This window comes from Misgurnus anguillicaudatus, chromosome 1 (genome assembly GCF_027580225.2).
Source record: "Misgurnus anguillicaudatus chromosome 1, ASM2758022v2, whole genome shotgun sequence".
Taxonomy (NCBI): domain Eukaryota; kingdom Metazoa; phylum Chordata; class Actinopteri; order Cypriniformes; family Cobitidae; genus Misgurnus; species Misgurnus anguillicaudatus.
In genome coordinates, this window is record NC_073337.2 from 21,081,155 (window position 1) to 21,105,722 (window position 24,568).

Here is a 24,568-nt window from a genome sequence, read left to right on the forward strand (position 1 = left end):
ACAAGAAGCGCAGTGCAGCGCCGCACCGCATCACGTCTAGGACAACTCGGAGGTATTGTACACCGGAAGTGCACATTAAATAGCGCAAGCTTGGTCAGATAGCGCTTACTTCAAAATGCAAAATGTACATTAGCAGCCAATGTTAATTGCTAATGTTTTGGGACACATATGATGTAATTTAATGGTAAACTATGTGAGTGGCGCGACAGGAATTTGAGCTGTGTCCTGAGTCACAGCGGACAGACGCCGCCGTTGTGCGTATACTAATAGAAAACAATGTGTTCTGTTTTTTTTAGAACGGCGCTGAGCTGCGTGTCCAGTGTGCGACCCCCTTTAGGCAGACTAGAAACTTTCTGGCAGGTGTGTTGAGGGAAGTTTCAGCTAAACTCTGTAGGACACCGGTTCTCCAGGAACTAGTTTGGACCTGCCTTAAACCAATAAAAATGTAATTTATGTTTATTGAATTTGGATTAAAACACAGATATAAAAAGGATACCAAAAAGAGACACACAATAAAAAATAAAAAGTGAACATTCAGCTCAGATTTGTATATAAAACGAATACAGGAAAATGCTATATTTGTTTTATCATTTTGCTTTTTTGGTGTTATAACCAAATGCACAGCCCCTTTTGTTTCCAATTTTTTTGAGTGTGACTTCTGAGTGTGTATCTGTCTCAATCTCTCTCCTGAAGGAAAGGCAGTTTATCTGTGGTCACTGACCTCTTAACCTCCACGCACAGCAGGTCCACCTCCTTATATTCCATGTCCAACATGTAAGAAACCCTCTCTAGGATTCTGTGCCATTCGTGCCTGTGAGATGTCAGTGGAGCATATTTTGGTGTTGTGATTGTGATCATTTCACATTAGCTTGTCCCTAGTTGTGTTTTAAAGTCAACTTAATGTTTGGACATTTGCATTTTCGGGAACAGTTGTAGTCCGCCAGTGTTGAATTTCACCAGCATTGAAAGAATAGGACAGTGTTTGGCATTTACATCTCTCTCACTGTGTTCTTTTGCTAGTACAGTATGTACTAATAAGTCCACATCTCACACTCACTGTTTTCTGCTATGTGTTTGTGTGTGGACTCTGCAGTGGCCGTTTGATGCAGGGCAAATCTCAGTCGAGTTTCTCGGTCACCTATAAGAACATGAAGAAGAGTCCCTCACTACAGTCTCTGGATGATGTTTCCATAGACAGCTACTTGATGGAGGACTGTGACACATACAGTCTGCTCGAGAGAGGTACACCTTTTTATACTGTAAAAGTAACTTGTACAATGATTGTTTTTTAGTAGGAGTAAATTTTTGCTTACAAAATTTATTTTGTTAATTGAACTTGGATATATTAAACAAGGACATAAAAGTTTCCAGCATGCATTGCAGCATATGTGGTTGATATTATTAAAAACATTAGTGCTTTAGTGTTTTTTTTAATGTATTTTTTATGGGCTTTATGTATGCTTTTGTTTTTTTCTCTTAAATATCAGTTGTATTTAGAGTTGTTTTTTAATGAATTATGTTTGTTTATTGTCACCATAAGGTTTGTGTGCATGACATAAATATGCGTTCAACACAAACCGTTTGAACAGTTGGAGTAGTGGAGTATGCACGTAATAAAATGATATAGGAAATCAAATAAAAATAATAGTTTTTAATTTTTTAACAAACACGTTTTTATGGTTGAATGAACTCAGAAAGCTACTTGGATTAAGTTGCATAATTATTTACATTTTTTGGGGGGGTAATACAGTTCAATAAGGTTTATTTGTTAACATTAGTAAATGCATTAGCTAACAAAAACTAACAATGAGCAATACTTCTACGGCATTTATTAATCTTAGTTCAATAAGGTTTATTTGTTAACATTAGTTAATGCATTAGCTAACAAAAACTAACAATGAGCAATACTTTTACGGCATTTATTAATCTTAGTTCATGTTAATTTCAACATTTACTAACACGTATTTAAAATCAAACGTTGTCACTGTTGACATTTGTTAATGCAAGATGAACTAACATGAACCATTGTATTGGCATTAAAGGGGAGGTTTAATGCTATTTCATGCATTCTGACTTATTAACACAGTTTAAGAGTTGTAGTCCTCATGCTAAACATAAGCAAAGTGTCAAAAAAGCAGTTGAGCTTGTAAAAGAGCATTTTTGAGTCAAATTCGCACCTCCTTTTTCCTACAAGTTTCGGAAAGTTTTTTTCAAATGGGGGTATCCGTTACTGATTGACCCCATATTCCTTTTAATGGGCCTTTACCCCCAGAAAAGCACGCCTGCCCTGCACGTCAAGGGAGAGCGCAAACGCGCATTAGCATTACTCCGTCGAGTAGAAGTCACCAGTATCACTGCACAGCACGCAACAACTTTGTTTTAGCAAGATAGTTCGACAAAAGCAGTGTGTTTTTTGGATGTAAAGAGAAGAAAACCTGTCTTTCCCTGTCTTAAGACAACAGTGGATGCAGTTCGTTTTTCCCCTACAGCAACGTAATTGCGAATGAGTGTGTTTGTTCCCTGGCTGTATTTCGGAGAGGACTGCTTTACAAACAAGGCTCAGTTTGACGCCGGATTTCCACTTTTTTACAATTATTGGAGCGGTCAAAACTTTAAAAAGACCCCGTTTAGGAGTCACAACCACAGGCGTAAGTAATTCAAAATCTCACGTGTTTTGTTTGCAATTGCGCATACATGCATGTAATGTAAACAACACCAACAACAGCACTTTGTACTGCATTTACAGCATTTACACCTTTTAAAACGGGCAAATGCAGTTAAAAACTAGATTATGTTGCTTTTTAAACAAGCAAGGATTAATTACCTGATAGAGACGTCCAGGTGTAATCGTTGCTGCTATTGTTCCTGTTTGTCCATTACTAAGTATCCGATTCTGGATCATATTTATAATATAAGGCTGGTTATTTAAAAAAAAGTTTTTTTAAAGTTTGATTTCCATCTATGTCGGCTGTAAATCCAAAAGTAGTATCCGAAGCTGCGCGTACTGCACGCCATCAAGTGTTCGACCTTTTACGCCAAAAATCGGAAAGGCTGTTTTTTCTTTTATAAATCTGACTAAATGAAAGACTCTTTGGACATATGAATGATGAAATACTACTCTATATATAAGCAAGATTAACATTAGATTGGCAAAAACGTCTTGTGTTATGTCAGCTTTAACTAATATTAACAAAGTAATGCATTTAATAATGTTAGCAAATGCAACCTTATTGTATATTTCAGATAAAATAGTTAAAGTTGAGTAAACTGCTTGACCCAAGAGTAAAATCTTAAGATGTCTTTAATTTTGTCAAGTTTCTGAATGTCAAGATGTTCCAGATGTGTTTGGTGTTTGACCACAAGGTGGCTGTATAGTACCAGCTTGTGTTATTTCTGTTTTGTCCAATTAGTGAAGCTCCCTTTGTTTCCCAACCAGAAATCCATTCCCTTACATTTCTTTAGTATAGGACCTGCATTTTAATAGGACACCTTTAAAAATCTTGACCAATCACATATGATTTCTTTTGCATTATGTCGTCTTTACATCAGTGATGGACAAATTATAATTCGCAATGTTTGTGTATGTCTATATGGTAACATTAATTAATGCATCAGCTAACAATGAGCAATATATTTGAACAGAATTTATTCATCTTTGTTTATTAATATCAATTAAGTTAACAATCTTAGTTAACTATGCATTAACCAATGTTAACAATTACATTTTACAAATTTTAAAATATGAGTACATTTTAATATGAACATTAACTGATATTAATAAATGGTAGAAGTAGAAGTATTGTTATTTTTAACAAATGTTAGCAAATGGAATCTTGTTGCGCTTGCATCCTTCCTTCCTTTAGTCTCCGAGTTTTTAATAAACAATGTCTATCTCTAACTAAACATTGTGCTTGTGTGTATTTTGTCATAGATGACGTATCAATCTCTGGATTTAAAGAGACTCTGAGTGAACAAAATTCAGAAGGAGCCAGTGTGATTCTGGCAGATGAAGCCCAGTCACCTGATGCCATCAGCGCTGCTTCTCAGAGCATCGATGAACCCACAAAAGACCTTGTAATAAACTTTCTCCATTATTTCACAGTTTTGCTTATGCAGTAACATTATACCCCTGGTTTCTGGTTTAAGGCTAGTGTCATTTATCTCCGCAGCTGTTTGTTGATTTTGGATCAGACAGTTGGTGGAACAGCCACATCTGTCAACTTACCAACCAGGCACAGATACTGGAAGCAAATTGATGCATACAGTCTTAAAATGGCTACATATCCAGAAAATTGGTTTGATTGATATATCTCTCATCACCAATCATTAAATAAAATTAGCTATTCCATGCAAATATCAGTCTCACCATGAAAAAAATAAAGTTTTTATCAAATGTAACCCTGGACTACAAAACCAGTCATAAGTAGCACAGGTATATTTGTAGCAATAGCCAACAATACATTTTATGCCAAAAATCATTATGATATTAAGTAAAGATCATGTTCCATAAAGATATATTGTACATTTCCGTACCGTAAATGTTTAAAAATGTATTTATCATTAGTAATGTGTTGCTAAGGATGTAATTTGGACTTTTTAAAATTTAAAAGTGATTTTCTCAAAAACAATTTCCACCCTCTGATTCGCTCGCGTTGTGAAGCGCGTCCGGGCTATTCTCCGAGATGTTTTATCAACTGGCTTACAAGTTAACCTTTTTTTTGGACGACGTAGTTAATGTGGTAGGGTTTCCCAGCCTAGGCGGGCCGCCTGAACTGCAAAGTGCTGAGGGAAATCCTGGGTCGGTTTCTTCAAAAACACCAAATTTTGAGCAAAAAGCTGAAATAATTGCATTTTTGTAAAGGACTTTTGTTAGAGATCAGATCAGAAAAGATTATCAAAACAGAGTTTTAAATTTTATTAAATTGGCTAATGCTTCAGTTTTTCATAAACTGGGTAAGAGCGCCATCTAGTGGATAATGGCGGAATTATAGATTACCCTAAAAACTCATCAGGGAAGCGTCATTGGCATGGAAACGTTTTCTCTTATTTGACAAGATAACTCGTCAATGCATCAATGGAAAGCTTTATTTATTCAGCATTCAGATTATGTATAAATATCAGTTTCACAAAATTGACCCTTATGGCTTTTGGTTTTGTGGCCACAAATGTTTTTAGCCACACTGATATTCCAGATGTCAATATTTAGTGGCTTAAATACCAATGCGAGGTCTCTGTGCAAGTTTTCCAAATGATTTTTCAACATAGCTGGGTGAATGGAGCTTTCAAAATTACCACATCCATAATGCAAAAATGTCACATCCATAACGTTGTATCTACCTCATAAATGCGCACACGAAAATTTGTTGGGTATTCTTCCTTATGGTTTGTGCTTTTGATATCATCTCCAAAAACGTGTCCTTATTTGTCACTTCCATTACCACATGTTTATTTCCCTTATGATGTCATCAGGGTTTAGGAAAATATAAACAGATTGCATTAAATACATTCTCTAAAAGTTCTGAAAATGGAAATGCTTAATTATAAACAGAATTAAGCAACTATATGATGATCAACCTATTGTGTATGTTTTGTTTGCAGGTGTCGGTTCTTGTTCTGAAGGTTCATTCGGTCTGTTGCTCTCTGGATCTGATGGGTGATGACACAGCTGTAGCTCTCGAGGTGGGACGCATCAGACCCAATCAGCTCGGCAATGTCAGTTTGCGGCAGTATCTTAGCAACCGCAGCCTAGGTAAGACTGATTGACGTGTGTGTGTGTGTGTGTGTGTGGTGCTATCACACCTGAAATAAAATATTCACTGTGCACATTTCTTCAGGTTTAGTCCCTTCGACAACAGCCAATCAGAGCAGTGAAGGTATTTCTAGTGTGTGTTTTTATACGTTTGCATAATGTGTGTGTTTGTGGGCATGTCTGTGTGTGGTTGTGAGCACACGAGTTGAAGTTGTGTGTGTGAGCACTCCCTAGTTTCCTCTGCTTTTAGGTATATACTTTGTTTGTCACGCTTTAACATTTTACATGCAATCGATGTGATTCTCTGTTGACCATCCTCGGGTACTTGACACTTTGGTGCAAATGCACCATGACTTTCAATAGTGCCATTTATGCCGTACTGTTACATAAGTTTGTGTACATATTGGTGTGTATTTACCGCAGTGAATCTTTTTCTGCTCCGCTGGCCCCGGCTCACTATCTCTCCATTTCCACCTTTAGCTGCTCTCTTTTCACGCTGTCGTTTCTCAGCTGTCACAGCCCACTGGGTCCCGCTTTACCAGAACTGCTGGTTCAGGAGACTTTGAACACACACTCGTGTATCTGGCCCGTTTCTGAAATTGTACAGTCTCTCTCTTTTCTTAGAGGATTAATCTCTGAGCTTTTCCACACTTGGTTTCACCCTGATTCTTCTAGCTTCTGTTTTGGGGTCCATCTTTAGGCTTCCTCCATTTTTAGTTTTCACTTTATTTCTCTCCGTGCAACTCTGCAGTGAAAGTCGCTGCATTTGCTAGTTTTTTTCAGAACTGTTAATGGATTTATCAGGAAGTTCATGCAGGAATGACAAATACAGTCGTGATCATGATCTCTAATCAGTCCTTCCAGGAAAACGCGGAGTTTATTTGTGATTGTTGCGGGCAAAAATCCTCGATTTTGCAGCACGGTTTCTTAAAAAATGCGATGGAATATGCGGGATATTTATTCAATTTATGCGATGGAAGTGCGGGAATTTGCGAAAATTGCGGAACTTGCAAAAACTGTGGAAATTTACAAAAGCTGCAATGATGTTCACGTCACATAATCACGTCACTTCATAACGTTCCCATGGCAACAGAGGACACGGCAGCATTTGTGTGAAGTAAATGCAACATTTTTCAACTTTCTGCTAATATATATGTGACTTACTTATATCGCTGTTCTTCAAATTGTTTTAGGTATTTTCATGATAATAAAGAATATTTTGAATGAGTTTGTTTAACGAGTGTTGCTTTTTTAAATGCACGTTAGTAGTACCCGATACTTTATCTCGTACCACTTCGGTTGGGGTTCCAAGCGACCCGAGCTAATACCAAACGTGACACGAAAACACTGTAAATCAGTGATTGGTCTGAGAGAATCGTCACTACCAGCGTCATCGCTATAATGTAAAAGACTAGCTTTACCTTAGTGCTAGCTTACGCTGTCTTGAGAAAACATGTTGTCATCTGTGCTCTGCTATAAGTTCCCAAACTCCCTTTTAGCGATGAAAAACATCAACAGGTTGAGAATCAGGGACACCATACCAGTTTTTTTCAGACATTCGCGACGAGCACATCAGCATTATATGCTTAAATGTCATGTGAGACTGATGTAGTGATAAACGCGATGTGCAAACATCTATTTGTGGTGGCCAATTTTAATTTTGTGGCGGACTGAGAAATAAATAAATGTATGGGAATGTACAACGACGCTCTCACTTGTATGATGTCACAGCAGTAGGCAGCGCAAATATAACGACACGCCTATAATCCCTCCCACTGCGAAGTGTTACTAAACTTGATGGAAAAGCTAACCACGCCAAAGTGAGGTGAGCTGACCCGACCCAAACTAAACTAAACCGTGGGGTACTATGCAATGGAAAATCCCCATAACACAAAAGTGGCAGCCACACACATCACAGTGCCCCCTAATGTGTGGTTTAGATTTTTCTTTTTTCCTTTTGAGTTTTCATTATTTGCAATGTTTCTAGTTGAAAAATTTGTGATTTTGCTACTGTTTACAATATTTTTGTCCAAAGAAGTGGATTTTTTTAGAATAAACTTGCATGCACTTAGAGGGTTTTGCAGCAAAAGTCAGTCAAGTACCAGTAAAATGACTAAAGTGCCTTTTTTTTTAAATAAGGCATTTCAGTTACTGACTAATAACATTTACTGAACCTTGTTGCAACTCATAGTGTAATAAATGCTCATGATGTATGAAGTATCACATTATTATTATTTGAATGAAATGTAATAATGTCCCTAATGTAATAATTTTGAGCTCATAATGTAATATATCTTTTCACTTAATGTAATAGGTTATTGTATAAGAAATGTATTACATTATGAAAACAGAGTGGCAGGTTATTATTGCACTTCATATTGTAATACCAACAAATAATTTAAAACAATGTTTACAATATAGTAATTATTTTTCAATATAAATAAATGTTACATCGCTACCATACTGTTGGATTTTGTCTGGTTTGCTGGTTGGCCACAAATTTCCTTATAGTTTCTTTTCCCAAATCCTCAAAGTCTCACTTTTAATTTCGCAGGTTTATTTTTTTGTCATACATTTTTTAAATGTTTTCAAATTTTTTAATGTGTTATGCAGGTGGGAAATAAAAGATTTAGTTGCGTCTTGGCTTATTTATAAAGAAAAAGTAATGTACCCTTTTTTTGAAGAAAATGTGAAGTGGACGTTCTGTTTGCTAACACTAGTAAAAAGGGTGCACACACATGTTCTGATTTAGAGATATAGGTCCTGCTAAATGGTTGCTATGGTACCTGAGGTGGTTGCTAGGCTGGTATGTGCTATGTTGTTGCTTGGGTGTTACTATGCAGTTGGTTGGTGGTTGCTAGTGTGTTGCTATGCAGTTGGTTGGTGGTTGCTAGTGTGTTGCTATGCAGTTGGTTGGTGGTTGCTAGTGTGTTGCTAGAACGTGAATTGGCATCCGCCAATTATTACAGTCCAAGCCACAAAGGAAACGAGACCACCCACATGTCTCTTTTGATGCAGAGATATAGATCTCACTAAAAGGTTGCTAGGGAGAGAATTGGCATCCATCAATGATTATTCTTAGTGAAATAAGCCCACCCTCATATCTCTATGATGTATAATAATATTGCATAAATGCAAGCACCACTAATAAGTTTGCAATTTTTTAAATTATTACAGTTATAACAATATTTTTGGTACTTTATGAGCTCAATATTTTTTTACGTTTTGAGAAAACTATTAAACTATGAACATTTCATTACAATAATAATGTAATACTTATTACATTATGTGCAGTTATTACATTATGAGTTGCTACAAACCTAAACATAAAAGCCTGATAAAAATGCTCATTTGCAATAAAACATGTCAGATGCAAGTTTTTGCTATATATAAGATCTCTAAAGTACATGCACTCAGTCTGAAGAAATACAAAAGATAACGTGGACTTCTCAAGACCCTGTGGGACCACCGAACTGCACTGCTCAGATTGCAATTGATGTCTCCTTTCTGCCCTCTGCTGTAGGAAAAAAATTGCAATGAATTTCAATGAGATTTCCGTTCATTACCACAGGCATTGTTGCGCTGACATTTTGGATCCAATGCATAATTTAAATGCTTCGTTTCAATGTTTTGGATTTATCTATTTTTAGACCGGTACCCGTCTCCTGTGTCCTGCTTGCTGTCTGCTTATACAGTCTCTGTTCAGTGGGCCCTTGACTTCCACTCATTAGTGATCCCGTGGTTTCCTGCATGACTGTGTTCGCATTCACGCGTTGTAGTTTGTTGTTGCACAAAGATTATTGCAAGGCTGTGCAATAAGTTTCCATCATGTGGGTCTTCATTAGTGTGTGAAGTCAGTGTAATAGTTGAGAGCAATGCAACACAAACCTTTTACTCATAGGCTGCAATGAATCAATGGATTAAGAGAAGCAGCACAAGCTGCTCACCTAATACATGCAATCCACTAAAATATCTGTAATTTCTACTCGCACCACCAGGATTGTGTTGCTTTATTTAAAATTCAAGTGTATTTGTGAGTCATGCATGTAGTTTTGAAATTAAGAGACCTTCCTCTTGAAATCTGATCACCAGTCGTGTAAAAACAACATTCCTCTTGTGATTGGATTTTAATACTCCTGCCAAAAACGTTTTCTGAAGTCTCAGATCGTCTCTTTCTTCTGTAGGTTCCGGTTCACGGTCAGATCCCAACACGGTGCTGTTAGTTCCCGAGGTGCAGGTGAGGCTGGAGAGCGGTCCGGGAGCAGCAGTTCACTCTCCGCTCGCTGAACAGAATGGCTTCCTGCAGTGCCGAGTCCAGGCCTTGAGTGCTGACTTTCTCATGACATCACTACGAAACCTCGCCTTCTTCCTTGAAGATGACTCCGCCTCCCAGGTCCTGCCCATGGAGATCACTATCAAAGATACGCACATAAACCTAAAGGTACCGGCATACATTTTTATGCTGCATATGCATTTTTATGCTAGGCATACTTGTGCTAATATGTGGCTTTGATTCAGGATGATGGTCCACGTGACAACGCATCAGAGGCCACGCCCATTGCACTGCATATTAATGATCTCCTCGTCCATCGTCAAGACGACGGTTCATTCAGCATTGGAGAAGGTTATATTTATGTTCCTTACATCATCTTAGTATTTTCCCTTTATATTATTTTCCTTTAAGCACATGCATGCACTTTTTCTACCTTAATGCTCTCACAGTACCTGTATTTTTAATTATTTTCAAATAAAAATTAAGTGCACGTTGTAAATGCACCCTTCCCCTCTCTCCCATTGGACAGCTGAGCGTGCCCCGGACTCAAAGCTTCAAAAGGCGGGGCCTGTGAATGACAGCAGGCTCAGTTCTGTCCCTGAACTTCCCATAGGTGTGGCCAGTGAGCCGAAAGCCACTCAGACTGCACCTCTGTCACCCACAATCCCCACCCCCTCAAATAGAGAACAGGTACATATAAAAAAATTCAGTGTTATGTGGATTATTATTACAATGTTACTTTTACATGATGCCAAACCATATTTGATTTTTACCGTTTTGGAATCCATTCAGCTGATCTCCGGGTCTGGCGTTAGCACTTTAAGCATAGCTTAGCATAATCCATTGAATTTGATTAGACCATTAGCATCGTGCTAAAAAATAACCAAAGAGTTTTGATATTTTTCTTATTTAAAACTTGACTCTTCTGTAGTTACATCGTGTACAAAGAACGACGGGATTTTCTAGGCAGATATGGTTGGGAACTATACTCTCATTCACAGACTTTGCTGTCGTAACATGGCTGCAGCAGGCGCAATTATATTACGCCTGAAAATAGTTCCCTTGGTAACTTTCAATAGCAGGGGACTTTTTTCAGTCACTACGCCTGCTGTAGCCATGTTACGGCAGCAACGTCCGTGATTATTACGGCAGAATGAGAGTATAGTTCATAGCCATATCTGCATAGAAAATCGCAACTTTTAATTTTCTGTCGATCTTAGTACACGATGTAACTACAGAAGAGTCAAGTTCAAAATCTTTGGTTATTTTTAGCTCGATGCTAATGGTCTAATCAGATTCAATGGATTATGCTAAACTATGCTAAAAATGGTACCGCCAGACACGGACATCAGCTGATTTCAAAACGGTAAAAAAATCATATGTTTAACCCTTGGGGAGCTGAAAAATGAGCATATTTTCAAAAATGTGGAGTGTTCCTTTAAAGAAAGAAAAGTAATATTCAACTCATAAACAATTTGTTTTCCACCCTAATAATCTTTTTTATCCACACAGCTGCTCATAGAGGAAAATGAATGCTTAAAACTAGAGCTCTCCAAAGCCAAGATGGCGCTAGCAGAGGCCCAGATGGAGCAAGACTCTCTCCAGCATCGATTAAAATCTCTCAAACTCACCAGCGGGGGCAGCAACAGCTAGTGGCAGTGCGTGAGGGTGTGCACAAGAATGACACTTGCCACCGGGGGGCAGCAGCGTGCTTGGAGGGGCCCGGCACCATAGGAAAGCCCAACTCTACAGCATTGGAAGGACCTGTGGAGAGGATGGTGTGTGGTTTAAGGCAAATCTGACTTTGACTGCGACCAGTGGCTCTGCTCTGAGGAACGTTGTACTTATCATAGCGTACACACATAGAAATAAAACTGCTTTTTGAACAGACAGTGGATTAGCTCAGACTTCCCTCTTGTGGTGATGTTTTTCACTTTTTTTGTCACTTCCGTGTCTAAGGTGGTGCACATGCGCACCCGTCCTAAGGTATCATGGGAGAATGTAAAGGAGTCATACACCCAATCTTGCTTTCACCCTTTAACCATTCACAAGCAGTGTAGGAGCACATTCCACCCTTGACCTCTGACCCCAGGACAGTCTTATATACACAAAGTTTTTGAATGTCATATCTTTGGAGGAATGTCTTAAAAAAGTTCATTTGCACTGTTCTCATTTAAAAGACTATTTAGTTAGCTCTTAAGAAATTTGTGTTTATATACAGTATAATAATTGTAATACACAAGAATGTTTTTTTTAAGTGCGATCGAATTTGCGCGTGGGGGGACATTTTTACATCTCATTCTTATATTAGTATCTAAAAAATAATATTTTTCGTAATCATGTTCACGAACACACTACAGGAGTTTTTGCTAAGTGGAAATGCACGAGTCGATTTTCTTGTGCCGTATGATCGGGATGTGTTGGGTTTTGCAGTGCAAAGTGAATTTAGTTTAGGATTTGCGACTAAACATGCCACGAGATTTCGCAATAGGTGTATTTTTGCACTGCAACAGTCAAATAAGATCAATTATTAATTCCGCAGGTGTTTGTTTTGTTTTGATGTCACGAACGTGAGACCTGTAAATGATGCTTTTTCATAATGTTGATCTTCGATTACCAGCATTTCTGCACAAAAATGGTGGTAGTTAAACCACAGAGAAGGATGTTGGGAGAAAATGGCCCAGAACAAATGGTATGGTGGGAAATCATTCTTAAAAGTTTGTGTTAATACTTTTTTATTTTGTTATAATTTAACAGGAAAGGGCATCTTATATGTGATAAAATAGCCCCAATCATACAGCAAAATTTTTAAAATGTTTCTTGAGTTTGATCTTAATTTTTTCTTTTAGTTTTTCTTGTTTCTTTTTCTCGCACTGTTTTGGGACATTAATCAGACACCATATTTAATTTTACGACTGCAAATAAGGCTGTGTGGGATGGATGTACACACTAAAAAAGTAGGTTTCACGCAAATATCTAGCCTTGTTTTCATTTGTATAAAATTAAGTATGCCATTTACCCTGATTAATGTCTAAACGGTAGCGTCTACAAGTGCCTACGACTGCACGCGTTCTCCAAATTTGATAATTTTCCTAATTTTGTTCTCTAATTGAATGTGTAGTGTTCTTCATACCACAATCATCTATCCGAATTTTTCTCTGAGGTTTGGATTTGAAACACGGATAGCTGGATGAGTAGTGTCTTGAATGTAGAAAGCGTAAAATTGTGAATTGCTTTCTTCTGTATTTCTAAGTCACACCTCCAATAACACATTACCCCCACCCAATTGTCTAATAGACACGCCCCCTTCGTGTTGGAGGTTTACCTGTTTAGCACAAACGATGAACAATGAAGCTCAATCAAGCAAAATTATTATTATTTTTGTGTCCGTCAGAAGCTGCTGATGTACTGAGACAAGTGAAATAAAATGCTGACGTTAGGCTGTCTGTTGTTTTGCACATTTATTTAGCTTCATATAAATTGATAATTAAGACACTCTAACTAGCATTGTTGTAGTACTCGAGACTCGGTCTCGAGACTATATTTTAATGATCTTGGTCTTGCCATGGACTCATGAGCATTTTGTCTCGACCCGTACACGAATACACGAGTCCCTTTTAAAATATATATTACTGTTTCTTTAAAGTGATTGACACACACAGTGATGGGTGATTTTTTTTTGTGCGCATCAGACTGGCGTGAGATCAGACAGTCGGACCTGAGGAGGTTTTTGCACTGCCATGACTTTTACCTCATGGCAGTGCAATAAAATGCACCCGTCCAGTGAGATTTAAGCATTAGATTTAGCACAATATTGTACATTTGGTCTACATATATTTCTGTATTATTTATATTTTATTCTTGATTTATATCTTAGAAGAGAAATTATTATGTGGTTGGTGATAATCATTTACACAATATCATAATAACATTTATTTATTAATTTAAATTTTCAAATATACAGTACTGTGCAAAAGTCTTAGACCACCATGCCACAATTAGATTTTTTGTTGTTGCAATGTTATAGTGATCATATATAATTGTTTCCCAATCTCTTTAATATAATACATGCAGAAAATACATGAAATGTGTATATTATAATATTAAAAACTGTATAAAAATAAAAAACTAAAGGGTCAAGTTTTTAGGATAAACTCCCCTTCCACTTGAGCAATAGCAGGAAACTGCAGGATCTCTTAAACCTAAATAAAATTAAATCCTAATTTCTAATTTCAAAGAAATTAGTCTTTTTACTTCATTCTGTTCAAAAACGCTCAAGATGTGTTTAGTGCTAAGAGAGGTCACACTAAACACAGACGATGCCTAAAGAAGACATTTAGTCTTGAAATTTTTATTTTTTTGTACATATTTCCTGTATTTTCTGTTTGTATCTTAATAAAATAGATTGAAAAATTAATATGGACATTAAAACTTCTTAAAGAACAAGTCTGGTGGTGGTGGCCTAAGGCTTGCACAGTACTGTAGCTTATTAGCGATTATCTTTATTTAAAGGTGCAGTGTGTAATTTTTAGAAGGATCTTTTGACAGAAATGCAATATAATATACAAAACTACATTATCATGGGTGTATAAAGACCTTTTTATAATGAATCGTTATGTTTTTATTACCTTAGAATGAGATGTTTTTATCTACATGCATGAGGGTCCCCTTACGTGGAAGTCGCCATTTTGTGACACCATGTTTCTACGGAAGCCCTGAACGGGCAAACTTTTTTGTCTGACGATGACATGTTTTTCCGGTGGCGGCTACTGTAGCTTCTCTAGGCGTTTCAAAAGCGAGGGGTGAGCAGTGCGCTGTGCCGTTGGTTGCAATTCGCAACCTCACCACTAGATGCCGCTAAAATTTACACACTGCACCTTTAACTATATTATTTTGTTTCATGTATTTTGTAAATTGGTATGCTATAGTTTGTGTTACAGTGGACCTGTGTATATTGTAGGACCTTATATTATAGAGTGGATTTCAAATCATTAAACTGAGGGTGACACTGACATTTTTAACAAAACATGAATTTAGTGAGATCAGAAATGCCAAAGCACAGACTATGACCGTCTTTTCTCAGACCCAACTACATGTGTACTCGGTCTTGATTCAGACTCGAATGAGCTGGTCTTGAATACAACACGTAAGGAATAATTGACGACGGGCCATTGAATTATAAGAAAATAATGCACACCAAGGTGGTAATGCACCGCAGGTGTGCATTATTTTCAAATAATTCAAAGGACCGGAGTCAATTATTCCGCTTATACCACGGTTACCACAAACATTGCTCTGGTGCCTATTTTTAAGACATTTGAAAAGTTAGGTGTGCGGTTTACAGAAAAATAATCAACACCCATAGAACATTTCTCAGCCAATCAGAATGCAGCATTCGACAGACCCGTGGTATAATGCTAACTAATTTCTTCTAATTGTATATATTTAAGTTCGAGGCCCAAGACAAAAATGATTATTATTATACTGTAGGTGGCCCCCACTCCCCCGGGTCCACTTATAATAGGGGCCAGTACATAATTCCATCTCTCATCCCTTCTGATGATTCACTGATTTAAAAGTGTGGGAATCTGGATTGTATTGACATCTATGGGTATGTAATGAGAGCTAGATTGTGTGTCATGCACAAACTGTGCACTGATTCACTTTGTTTCCTCTAGGTTTCCAAAAAAAGGTTTCTCTTTATTTCGTCTCTGTCCTTTATCTCTGTAAATCCTTTATCTGTAAAGCCGACTCTTACGGTCCTCAAAAGTCTGTGTGGGCTCTCGCTGCCTATTAGGGCAGATGAATACGTCTCTGTTTGATGCCCCGTAGTGGAGTTTATTCCTGGAGTTAGACATTAAATAGACGCTGAACACCCGCTTGTACTGGTGTGAGTAACGGAGAAAGCTCGACACAACTGCCTCATAAGATCCGGTTGTTTCTGATTCTTGGCAAAGCTGAAATCTACTGATGCTGTCCAACACCCAGTAGGCCTGCAGCTGCCTCTCTCTCTCTCTCTCTCTCTCTCTCTTTGTCTCTCCTCTCACACTCACACACAAGATCATCTCTTTCATTTCACATGTTCCTCCTCTCTTCATCACTGTTTGTTTCTATCTTAAAAACAATTTTTAAAATGCAAACAAACAAAAATCCACAACCAATCTTTTAGAAATAATAGCTATTGTAAAAGTCCTGTCATGCTACCACGGTCTGATAAAATGAGATTTTAATATTATTGCACTTTAGTATATACTGTGGCATTGAATAATTGCCATACTGAATGTGTGATTTATACTATAGCATTACCATATGCAGTTTTAATGAAGTATAGTATACTATAGTAAATTATTGGTTAATGTATGTTACAGAATTCTATAGTAAATATAGTGAACAGATAAACAAAACAGGATTTACAACAAAATAGGCCATATAGTATTTGCTTTAGTAAACTGTATACTGTAGTAGTACACTTTGTCTATGTGTACTACAGTATTTTATAGTAATAGGCTAATGAATTGATAGTGTAGTATACTGTAGTATAGCCTATTTAATTTTAACTATGGTAAGGTTCAAAATACGCATCTAGTATTTTTTATTAGTTTACTATAGTAAAGGCTTCGGTATTTTTTCAGTAATTTTTTATTTACGCCCAGACAGACCGGCTGTCGTATCTGAAAAGAAAAAAAAAACGAGAGAGAAAAAAACGATCCTGGGCCGCCCTGTTGTCGGTAAAACGTCACACGCGCACACAAACACACATTCAGAGAAAGAGCGCGCGTGTACCGAGAGCGCGAGACCAGAGCCAGAAACCCCGCGTCTCCAGGACGACCGGACCATCATCTTCTCGTTCGGCCCGGCTGCACCGGGACCGCGTTAAATATCCGGTGCATCATTCCATCATTCAGCTCCGGTATGGACTAACGGGTGCGCGCGTTCATTCGGCGGCGCGCGGCGGAGCGTCTGTTTATCGTTGACATGCCGCAGATGTCGTAAGAGGAAGCCTCGCCGTTTATTCGAAAGCTCGGGATTGTTTTTGTTCTGCGTGGATTAAACTCGCGTCCGGGATGGGGAAGGAGCAGGAGCTGCTGGAAGCGGCGCGGACCGGGAATGTGGGGCTGGTGGAGAAGCTCTTGAGTGGGAAGAAAGGATTGCTCGGATCGGGTTCCGGCTCCATACCTCTGCCCGGGTTACTCAGGTACAGAAACCTTTTAAGTTTATGTGCTTGTTAAAATGGTTTCCGGTATACCGTGAAGTCTGAGCTGTTTATATTAATGGTTATGAGCGATTGCAGTTGCTTGAGCAATGCAATACATCTCTATCACAGACACACACACACACCCACTCGAGGCATCCCCGACCCTCAGATACAGTAGCTACTGTGGGATGTATGGATTACACACATACTCAAAAATATGTGAGAAATTGTTTAGCTATCTAGGTTTGGATTGGTTGCAGTGCTTTGATGGTTGAACTTTATCTTAAACTTCAAGTTTGAGAAGGGATGTTTTAATAGTTAATGTGGCAGGGGGATGCCCTAGACTCAGAGGAACACTGGCATGAATGTATGAATGTGCAGTATGTGTGGGTTAACCCTTTGCAACCACCTCAAAATACACAGTCAGATCTTATATGAAAAATGAATAAATCTAAATCTTTTTTTTTAATGTCGCTTTTTTCCCCAGATGGCAATGAGATTAAACAGAGCAAATTAAGACTTGAGTTTTTTTCTGGTGAAACATCATTAAAAACATCACTTTAAGGAATAGTTTGTCCACATATGAAAATTTTCATAATTTACCCCCCCCCCCCATTGCCATCCCCGATGTTTCCTATTTCAGATGAACACAAACAATTAATGTTGTCATTTGACGAAACAAGCATGTAACAACTAGTCACAAGAGTCATTGACTTGCGTATTTGATTTTACTTTGTGGATCTTTGGGGGGGACACAATATCGATATAAAAAAATCATGCTAGTGGTTTTGTTTGGAGTTTACATACAGACCATTAGATAGCACAGATAGAACAGTGACAGGAAGTACTAGCATAGTTTTGCATATGGTGGTGTGTTCTTATTGACAGCTTTCTTAAAGTGTATGTTGCAGGTTAACCACCACTGTCGATTAATGGGTACATAAATCACTCAAGATATGTGTATAATTTTTAAAATGTCTCAAAAATGGTCTTAAAGACCACTTTTTTTACGTTTTTGGTACTAACTGTTTTTTTAACGCAATTCTGCGATGACGTCACGTTGGGGAGAAGTGGAGACAGACTCAGCCAGAGCCATAGAGATAGATGAGACATTTATTGCTGTTTAATACTTACGTATATAATTTGGAAATCATATATACATCGTAGGAAATATATAATGTGTTATACTGCAAAGTTACCTTGCTAATTATTATTTATGATATATGTGGAGATAAATAAAACTTCGCAAATCTGCTGATTTGATCCATTCATGTCCTGACCACCAGGCTAGAGATTTTTAAACATCCTTAATCCACACTTACTAGTCTATCAAATAATATCTCAAATATATAGTTTTGTGAAATAAAAGGATGCTTTGTTATATTGTTTATGCGATTATAACGAATCACACGATCATTTTATACGCAGCAGCAGTCAGCAGCTGCAGCACACTCGGATCCGACCGCATACTGTAATAAACAGGCGTTCGGCGGCTTTTTACATCACGACAGGCTAAGCCATTTGAGGAGGAACCGCTCATTGATCACCGTATTTTTATAAATCCTGTACATGTTTGGACCTGGCGAACAGGTTGAGCACTTTTATATACTTTGAGCAGAGAGGCTGCCTGCACAGTTTGACCAGCGGGCTGCGGGAACCGGCGCACATCACGCCGCCAGACGGTGTTGCTAATATAACTCGAAATGTATAACTATTATCAGATCGGCCCGGGAAAGTCCCGACTCTCTCGATTGCCATTCCGCTACTGGCTGTAAGAAAGTGAGTGCGTTTGGGTCGCTGGTCCCCGCGAACAGACGTGACGTGCTTCACTCACCTTCCAGGATTAGAGACATGCTGCCAAAACCGTTTGTGCTGAAGATCGCATAAAGTTACACCCATTTCAGGCAGGATCATGGACCCCCTCAAGCCAGCATGCACGAGTATGTTAATTGTTTGTTTACTTTCTACACGAAGATATGCTAACCTTATGCTATCTGGCTGTCTGCCTATCTCTCTATACTAGCCTATCCATCTGTCTGTCTGTCTGTCTATCTATCTGTCTATCTATCTATCTTATCTATCTATCTATCTATCTATCTATCTATCTATCTATCTATCTATGTATGTATGTATGTATGTATGTATTTATCTATTATCTGCGCTATCAGAACTGTACTTTACTCGTCTTTCTATAGTCATTCTCAATGCTCTCAAGGCGGCTTTGGTCAATTCTCTCCCCAGCGTGACGTCATACAGTGCGTTGTGAGGGAAAGGAGAATCATTGGAAATTGCTGTACTTTTTCATACTTTTTCGGGTTTTGTGATACCCAACAACATAAAATACAATGGATAACAGTTTAAATGTTTATTATCAACAAGCAAATTGCACAAATCCGTTGAAAAATTTTACCTGCAAAACGCCCTTTAAAATCATATCCTATACTGTTCCCAAAATAGGAAATATCCCAATATATTGACACCGGTTCAGCATCGCAATGTATCGCAACATATTACACCGCAACACCTGTATTGTGATATGTATAGCGAGATTCTTGGCGATACACAGCCCTATACTTTAAAGGGACACTGCAGGTTTTTTTGAAAATATGCTCATTTTCCATCTCCCCTATAGTTAAATATTAGATTTTTACAATTTTGGAATCCATTTAGCCGCGCTAGCACTTTTAGCATAGTTTAGCACAATCCATTAAATCTGATTAGACCATTAGCATCGCGCTAAAAATAACCAAAGAGTTTCAATATTTTTCCTATTTAAAACTTGAGACTTCTGTAGCCATATTTGCCTAGAAAATCACAACTTTTAATTTTCTGTCGGCCTTAGTAGACGATGTAACTACAGAAGAGTCAAGTTTTAAATAAGAAAAATATCGAAACTCTTTGGTTATTTTTTAGCATGATGCTAATGGTCTAATCAGATTCAATGGATTATGCTAAGCTATGCTAAAAGTGCTAGCGCCAGACCCAGAGATCAGCTGAATGGATTTCAAAATGGTAAAAATGAAAGGTTTAACTCTAGCAGAGCTGGAAAATGAGTATATTTTTTTCCCAAAAAAGTGGAGTGTCCCTTTAATGATGGATGGACCATGTTGACCCCCAAATACAATACTGTAACATGATGACATTTTTTCATATGATTTGTTTTGTGTCGAGCTGAGGAAAGGAAGTGTGGGATGTTGAGTAATTACAGGATACTATTACTTTTTTTTTTAAATGAACGAATGTCAACTCCTCCAAATCTTCTTAACAATAAAAGTTTCCTTTTTGTCATATGCTGTTACAATATTGTGATTGAAATGTACACGCTAAAAACATCACTAAGCACGGTTTCCAATGAAATTGGTTACCGTACTTTCAGGACTATAAGCCGCATCATTCAAAAATGCATCAAGACGAAATAACATATAAGTCACAGTGGACTATTCGTTGTGTTAAAAGTAATATTATCAGTTATTTAAACGATAAACCATAGCATACAGAACTTACCTGGAAAGTTGAATAGGCTAAATTAACCGAACAAGCCAACTAGCGTGAAATTCGCATACTCGTCATTCTACATCACTGAATCCATTGAATTACATAAATACAGAAGCGGCATATGGCGGACTCTCGCGGTTGTAGACGGTAATGTTGTCTCTTGCCTCATAAATGTCAAAATTAATTCATACTGACTTACAAGGCGCAACTGACTATAAGACGCAGCACCAGCCAAGTTATGAAAAACGCGGCTTATATAGCGAAAAATACGGTAATTATCCCAGTTATTTATCTCAGATCAAACTTTATCACTGTTTCATTTAACTATGTTAGAGCCGTTTCTTCCATACCTGGTGTGTGTAGCTTGACTTGCCCATTGTTATGCATTTGATCAGCTGTGTTTACACTACTCAATGTCTCTGGTATATGAGCTGAGGGAATATGAAGAATGTTCCATCTCCACATCAGTCTGTAAAATGACAAGCACACGGAGGGAAGCGTATGCTTCAGGAATGGCCGGGAATGGGGGAAGGGCACCTGGGAACTGAACGCTTGCTCGTGAGACAGCAGGAAAAACCAATCGAGCAGAGAATGAAAGTGCTGGGCATCACCTCGCTTGTTAAAAACCCTGATTATTTCTGAAGAGTACAATCGATGCCTCTGAGTTTTGCTGTCTGGACAGTGGACAAAAGATTCCTGTGTCTTGGATTCGGGCATGATAGTAATGACATAATCTCGCTGCTACTCTAATTTAGTGCGTGGAAGGCATTGTTGTCTGGTCTTTGTTCCTTTTTGCTGGTGGACTTTACGTGGCTTGCTTGGTTTTGGATTCTGGGAAGTGTGTTTCTCTTATTATTAGGTCAGATCTGTTGGCCAGAGGGATGGGTAGTGTAGTGTATAGTACAGTAGGAGGTCTGTCTATGTCCATCTGTCCACATTCCCCTAAGTTCTGTCTCTTTATTTCTATGAGTTCACAATGGGTGGAGGAGGCATTGCTGGAGGAGGGTTCACATGGTCTAAAAATAGGGTGGGGTGTATGACAGGTCAAAAGTCATATTAATAAGAATTTCAGGAATTTGATTATAAAACTTTGGTCTTCTTATAGAATATTTCAAGCAAAAATAGAGATTATATCAATATTTACTCTACCTCATGTCGATGTTCCAATATGTTGTTTTTATTTGCAGTGGACTACGAAAATATAACCATGTCTGTGAAATCAAGGCTATACTCGGGTGATTCTCACGAAAACTTGGTTTTAAAAATGTCAAGCATGAAAATGTAAAAATTGCTTAAATTTACTTTTTTTCCCACCAGACATTGAAAAACAAAGTCTGGAGTAAATGAGAACATTAATTTAAAACTTTTACTTATCATTTAACACTTTTTGTAACATAATTTAAAAAAGTAGTCCTAAAAAATCTCATTACCGCAACAGTCAGAAAACATCAACACTGACATATTTTCAAAATGGCATGACAAACCTGAAAGAACATAATTTGGAGATTCTGCACATGCATTTAAAATCAAAGTATTATGCTTCTATTAATTAACTTAACATTTAATAAGCATCTGTTGCGGTAATGATAATCAAAATGTCGTGTAAGCATTCTGACAAGACACTATTTCAAATTAACTGTAAAAAATGATCTTACCTCACCTGGTAGCCATCTTGAAGTAACTGGTCCATGTGCTTGGTCACTCAAAATCAAACTTTATTAAAATTCTGTATGTGTGCTTAAACTGTTCTCAAAAAGTGTTGCGGAGGATGAGAACATCAGGCATGGACACATCATTTTCCTAATTGTTCTTCATTATTATTATACATGAATATTCAGTAAATATTTTTTCTGTCATCTAAAGTAGTCTAGCAAAACATCCATTTATGTTTTTTTCTTAATATTTTTGTGTTAATTTGATTAAATTACAACATAACGCATGTTCAAACACAGCCGGACACATTGCGGTAATGAGAATTTCAGCAGAAAATGAGATAAAATTTACAATTATAAATTCTTATGTTGAAATCTGTGTTAATTCTGATGCTTTTTAATGTTACTATATTACAGATTTTAAAGCTAAAATCATTAGTGCCGTGGTGTTTCAATGGTTTCGTGAGAATCACCCACTCACTGACTGAGAATGTTTTTAATGTTAATGCTTTCAAGAAACCCCTGTATAATTGGGTTGGTCTTGGGTTAACCAGACTCAATTCAGATGCATTTCTCAGAGGAGTGTTAAGGTTTTTGTGCTCAATAACAAACAAACAAACAAAACTTTGGCTATAGTTAATTTACATGTCAGTCATGCAGTCTCTTCCTCATAGTGGGCGGTTTTTGGCAAGATAAAGCTCCAATGTCGACCAGACCTTATGCCTGAAGTCAAAGTTCCAGTTAAACCTATACAATATTTTTCATTTTGTTAAATTTGAGAACCCCCTTGATAATAATGTGAACAGAATCTGTTTTCTTTCTCTGTCACTCTCCGAAGGACTGCGTCATAGCCTTGCAGTTCATGAAAATAAACATTCGACACTATTATCCCTCATCTTATCAGGCACCAAAACAGACCGCGGAGCCGAGCGGCACGCAGCGCAGTGTCGTTCGAAGCCATAAACACTTGAGTGTGTCAGAGGCGCTAACTAAAAACATGGACGCTTACCAAACCTTCTGGTCTGGAGCGCAGCCGTCAGCTAGCGTGGGGGAGCTGGCTCAGATAGAGAGGGGGAGACGAGAACGTTTAGATCTCACTATCCATTAGGAGAGAAGTGGGTAGGGGTGTTGTAGTCAGGGTCAAAGGTCATTGGGAATGTTCGTGTGGAAGTTGTTTGTCTCAGACACGTTATTATGGTCGTCTGCGCTTCTAACTGCATGATCGTGTGTAACTGTCCATAAATCACACTATAATGGCGCCCCCCCCCCCCCCCCTTAAAATGACCCTTTTAAGAAAAGTTTCATAATTCAGCATGGGAAAAAGACAAGTATGGTCCACTTTTCATTTTATTCCAGCTAAGAACCACCCACTTAGACACGAGGAGACTTTAAAGCAAGCCACTGAAGTTTGTTTTGTTTTTATGTGATGTTTAGAGCAAGCGATTACCAATAATGGACTGTTGAGCAATAAAAAGTCTTACCTTAATTAAATAGCAGTCAACATTCTCTACGAATGGTTGTACCGACAACAGACATATAGTAACTGTGAAAATAAAAGAGTTTCTGCACTTTTGCTTAGGGCTGTCTTGTTTACTTGCTAGTAAGTGCTGCAGACAAACTAGCATTCAAATAGCTTTTAAAGACTCATTTCCACCCCGAACACCTGCAAATCCAGTCATTACTTCTCCCTTATTATAGCAACATGGCACCTTGTAAACTCAACTTTGTTTTTAAACGTGTCTGAAGTTTTGAAGACATCTTCACTGTCAAGTCGTGCCTCGCTACCGATACCTGATCAAAGAAAGATCATGCAACCCGTAAAGGCGTATTTATGCACTGCAGTTTCATTTTGGAAATCAAGTGTTTTGTTTTCAGTTATATTTTCTAGTAAGTAAATGAAACATATAGAAACAACACCTATTGTTTATTTGTTAACACCTGGAAATAATGGTAGAAGAATTTAAAAGGTAAAATGTTTTAAGATAGCAATCTGTGTAATACGTATTGCTGGAAGTTATAGAAATGTCACAAATGTATTGTATTGCATGTAACAATGTTTTGCAATGATTAGATGAATGATTTTAAAACTTATGTAAAGTCAAATGTTACGTTGATATAGCAGACAGTCTGGAAGAAACAGGGAGAATAAAGCCTTCTTTTCCTAGAAAAAATGGATGTTAGATGTATGTTGTTGATTATTTGAT

The 24,568-nt window shown here is 37.8% G+C and overlaps 2 protein-coding genes across 8 annotated transcripts in view; both read left to right on the forward strand.

Moving 5' to 3' along the window:
* Nucleotides 1-13,461, forward strand: part of bltp3b (bridge-like lipid transfer protein family member 3B) — a 37,800-nt gene extending 24,339 nt beyond the window's left edge. For 2 of the 6 annotated variants that reach the window (XM_055190000.2, XM_055190003.2), the window contains 9 exons: nucleotides 694-774; nucleotides 1,094-1,242; nucleotides 3,932-4,074; nucleotides 5,599-5,749; nucleotides 5,835-5,873; nucleotides 9,934-10,190; nucleotides 10,268-10,373; nucleotides 10,552-10,712; nucleotides 11,535-13,461. In XM_055190000.2, the coding sequence (XP_055045975.2) occupies nucleotides 694-774; nucleotides 1,094-1,242; nucleotides 3,932-4,074; nucleotides 5,599-5,749; nucleotides 5,835-5,873; nucleotides 9,934-10,190; nucleotides 10,268-10,373; nucleotides 10,552-10,712; nucleotides 11,535-11,675 (1,228 nt within the window). In that variant the 3' untranslated portion in view covers nucleotides 11,676-13,461. The remainder of the gene's footprint in view (nucleotides 1-693; nucleotides 775-1,093; nucleotides 1,243-3,931; nucleotides 4,075-5,598; nucleotides 5,750-5,834; nucleotides 5,874-9,933; nucleotides 10,191-10,267; nucleotides 10,374-10,551; nucleotides 10,713-11,534) is intronic. The other 4 variants (XM_055190001.2, XM_055190005.2, XM_055190002.2 and 1 more) reach the window with 2 other exon arrangements.
* Nucleotides 13,462-16,766: 3,305 nt separating this feature from the next.
* anks1b (ankyrin repeat and sterile alpha motif domain containing 1B) overlaps nucleotides 16,767-24,568 on the forward strand; it is a 221,870-nt gene continuing 214,068 nt past the window's right edge. For both annotated transcript variants that reach the window (XM_073868022.1, XM_073868029.1), the window contains exon 1: nucleotides 16,767-17,217. In XM_073868022.1, coding sequence (XP_073724123.1) covers nucleotides 17,087-17,217 — 131 coding nt within the window. In that variant the 5' untranslated portion in view covers nucleotides 16,767-17,086. The remainder of the gene's footprint in view (nucleotides 17,218-24,568) is intronic.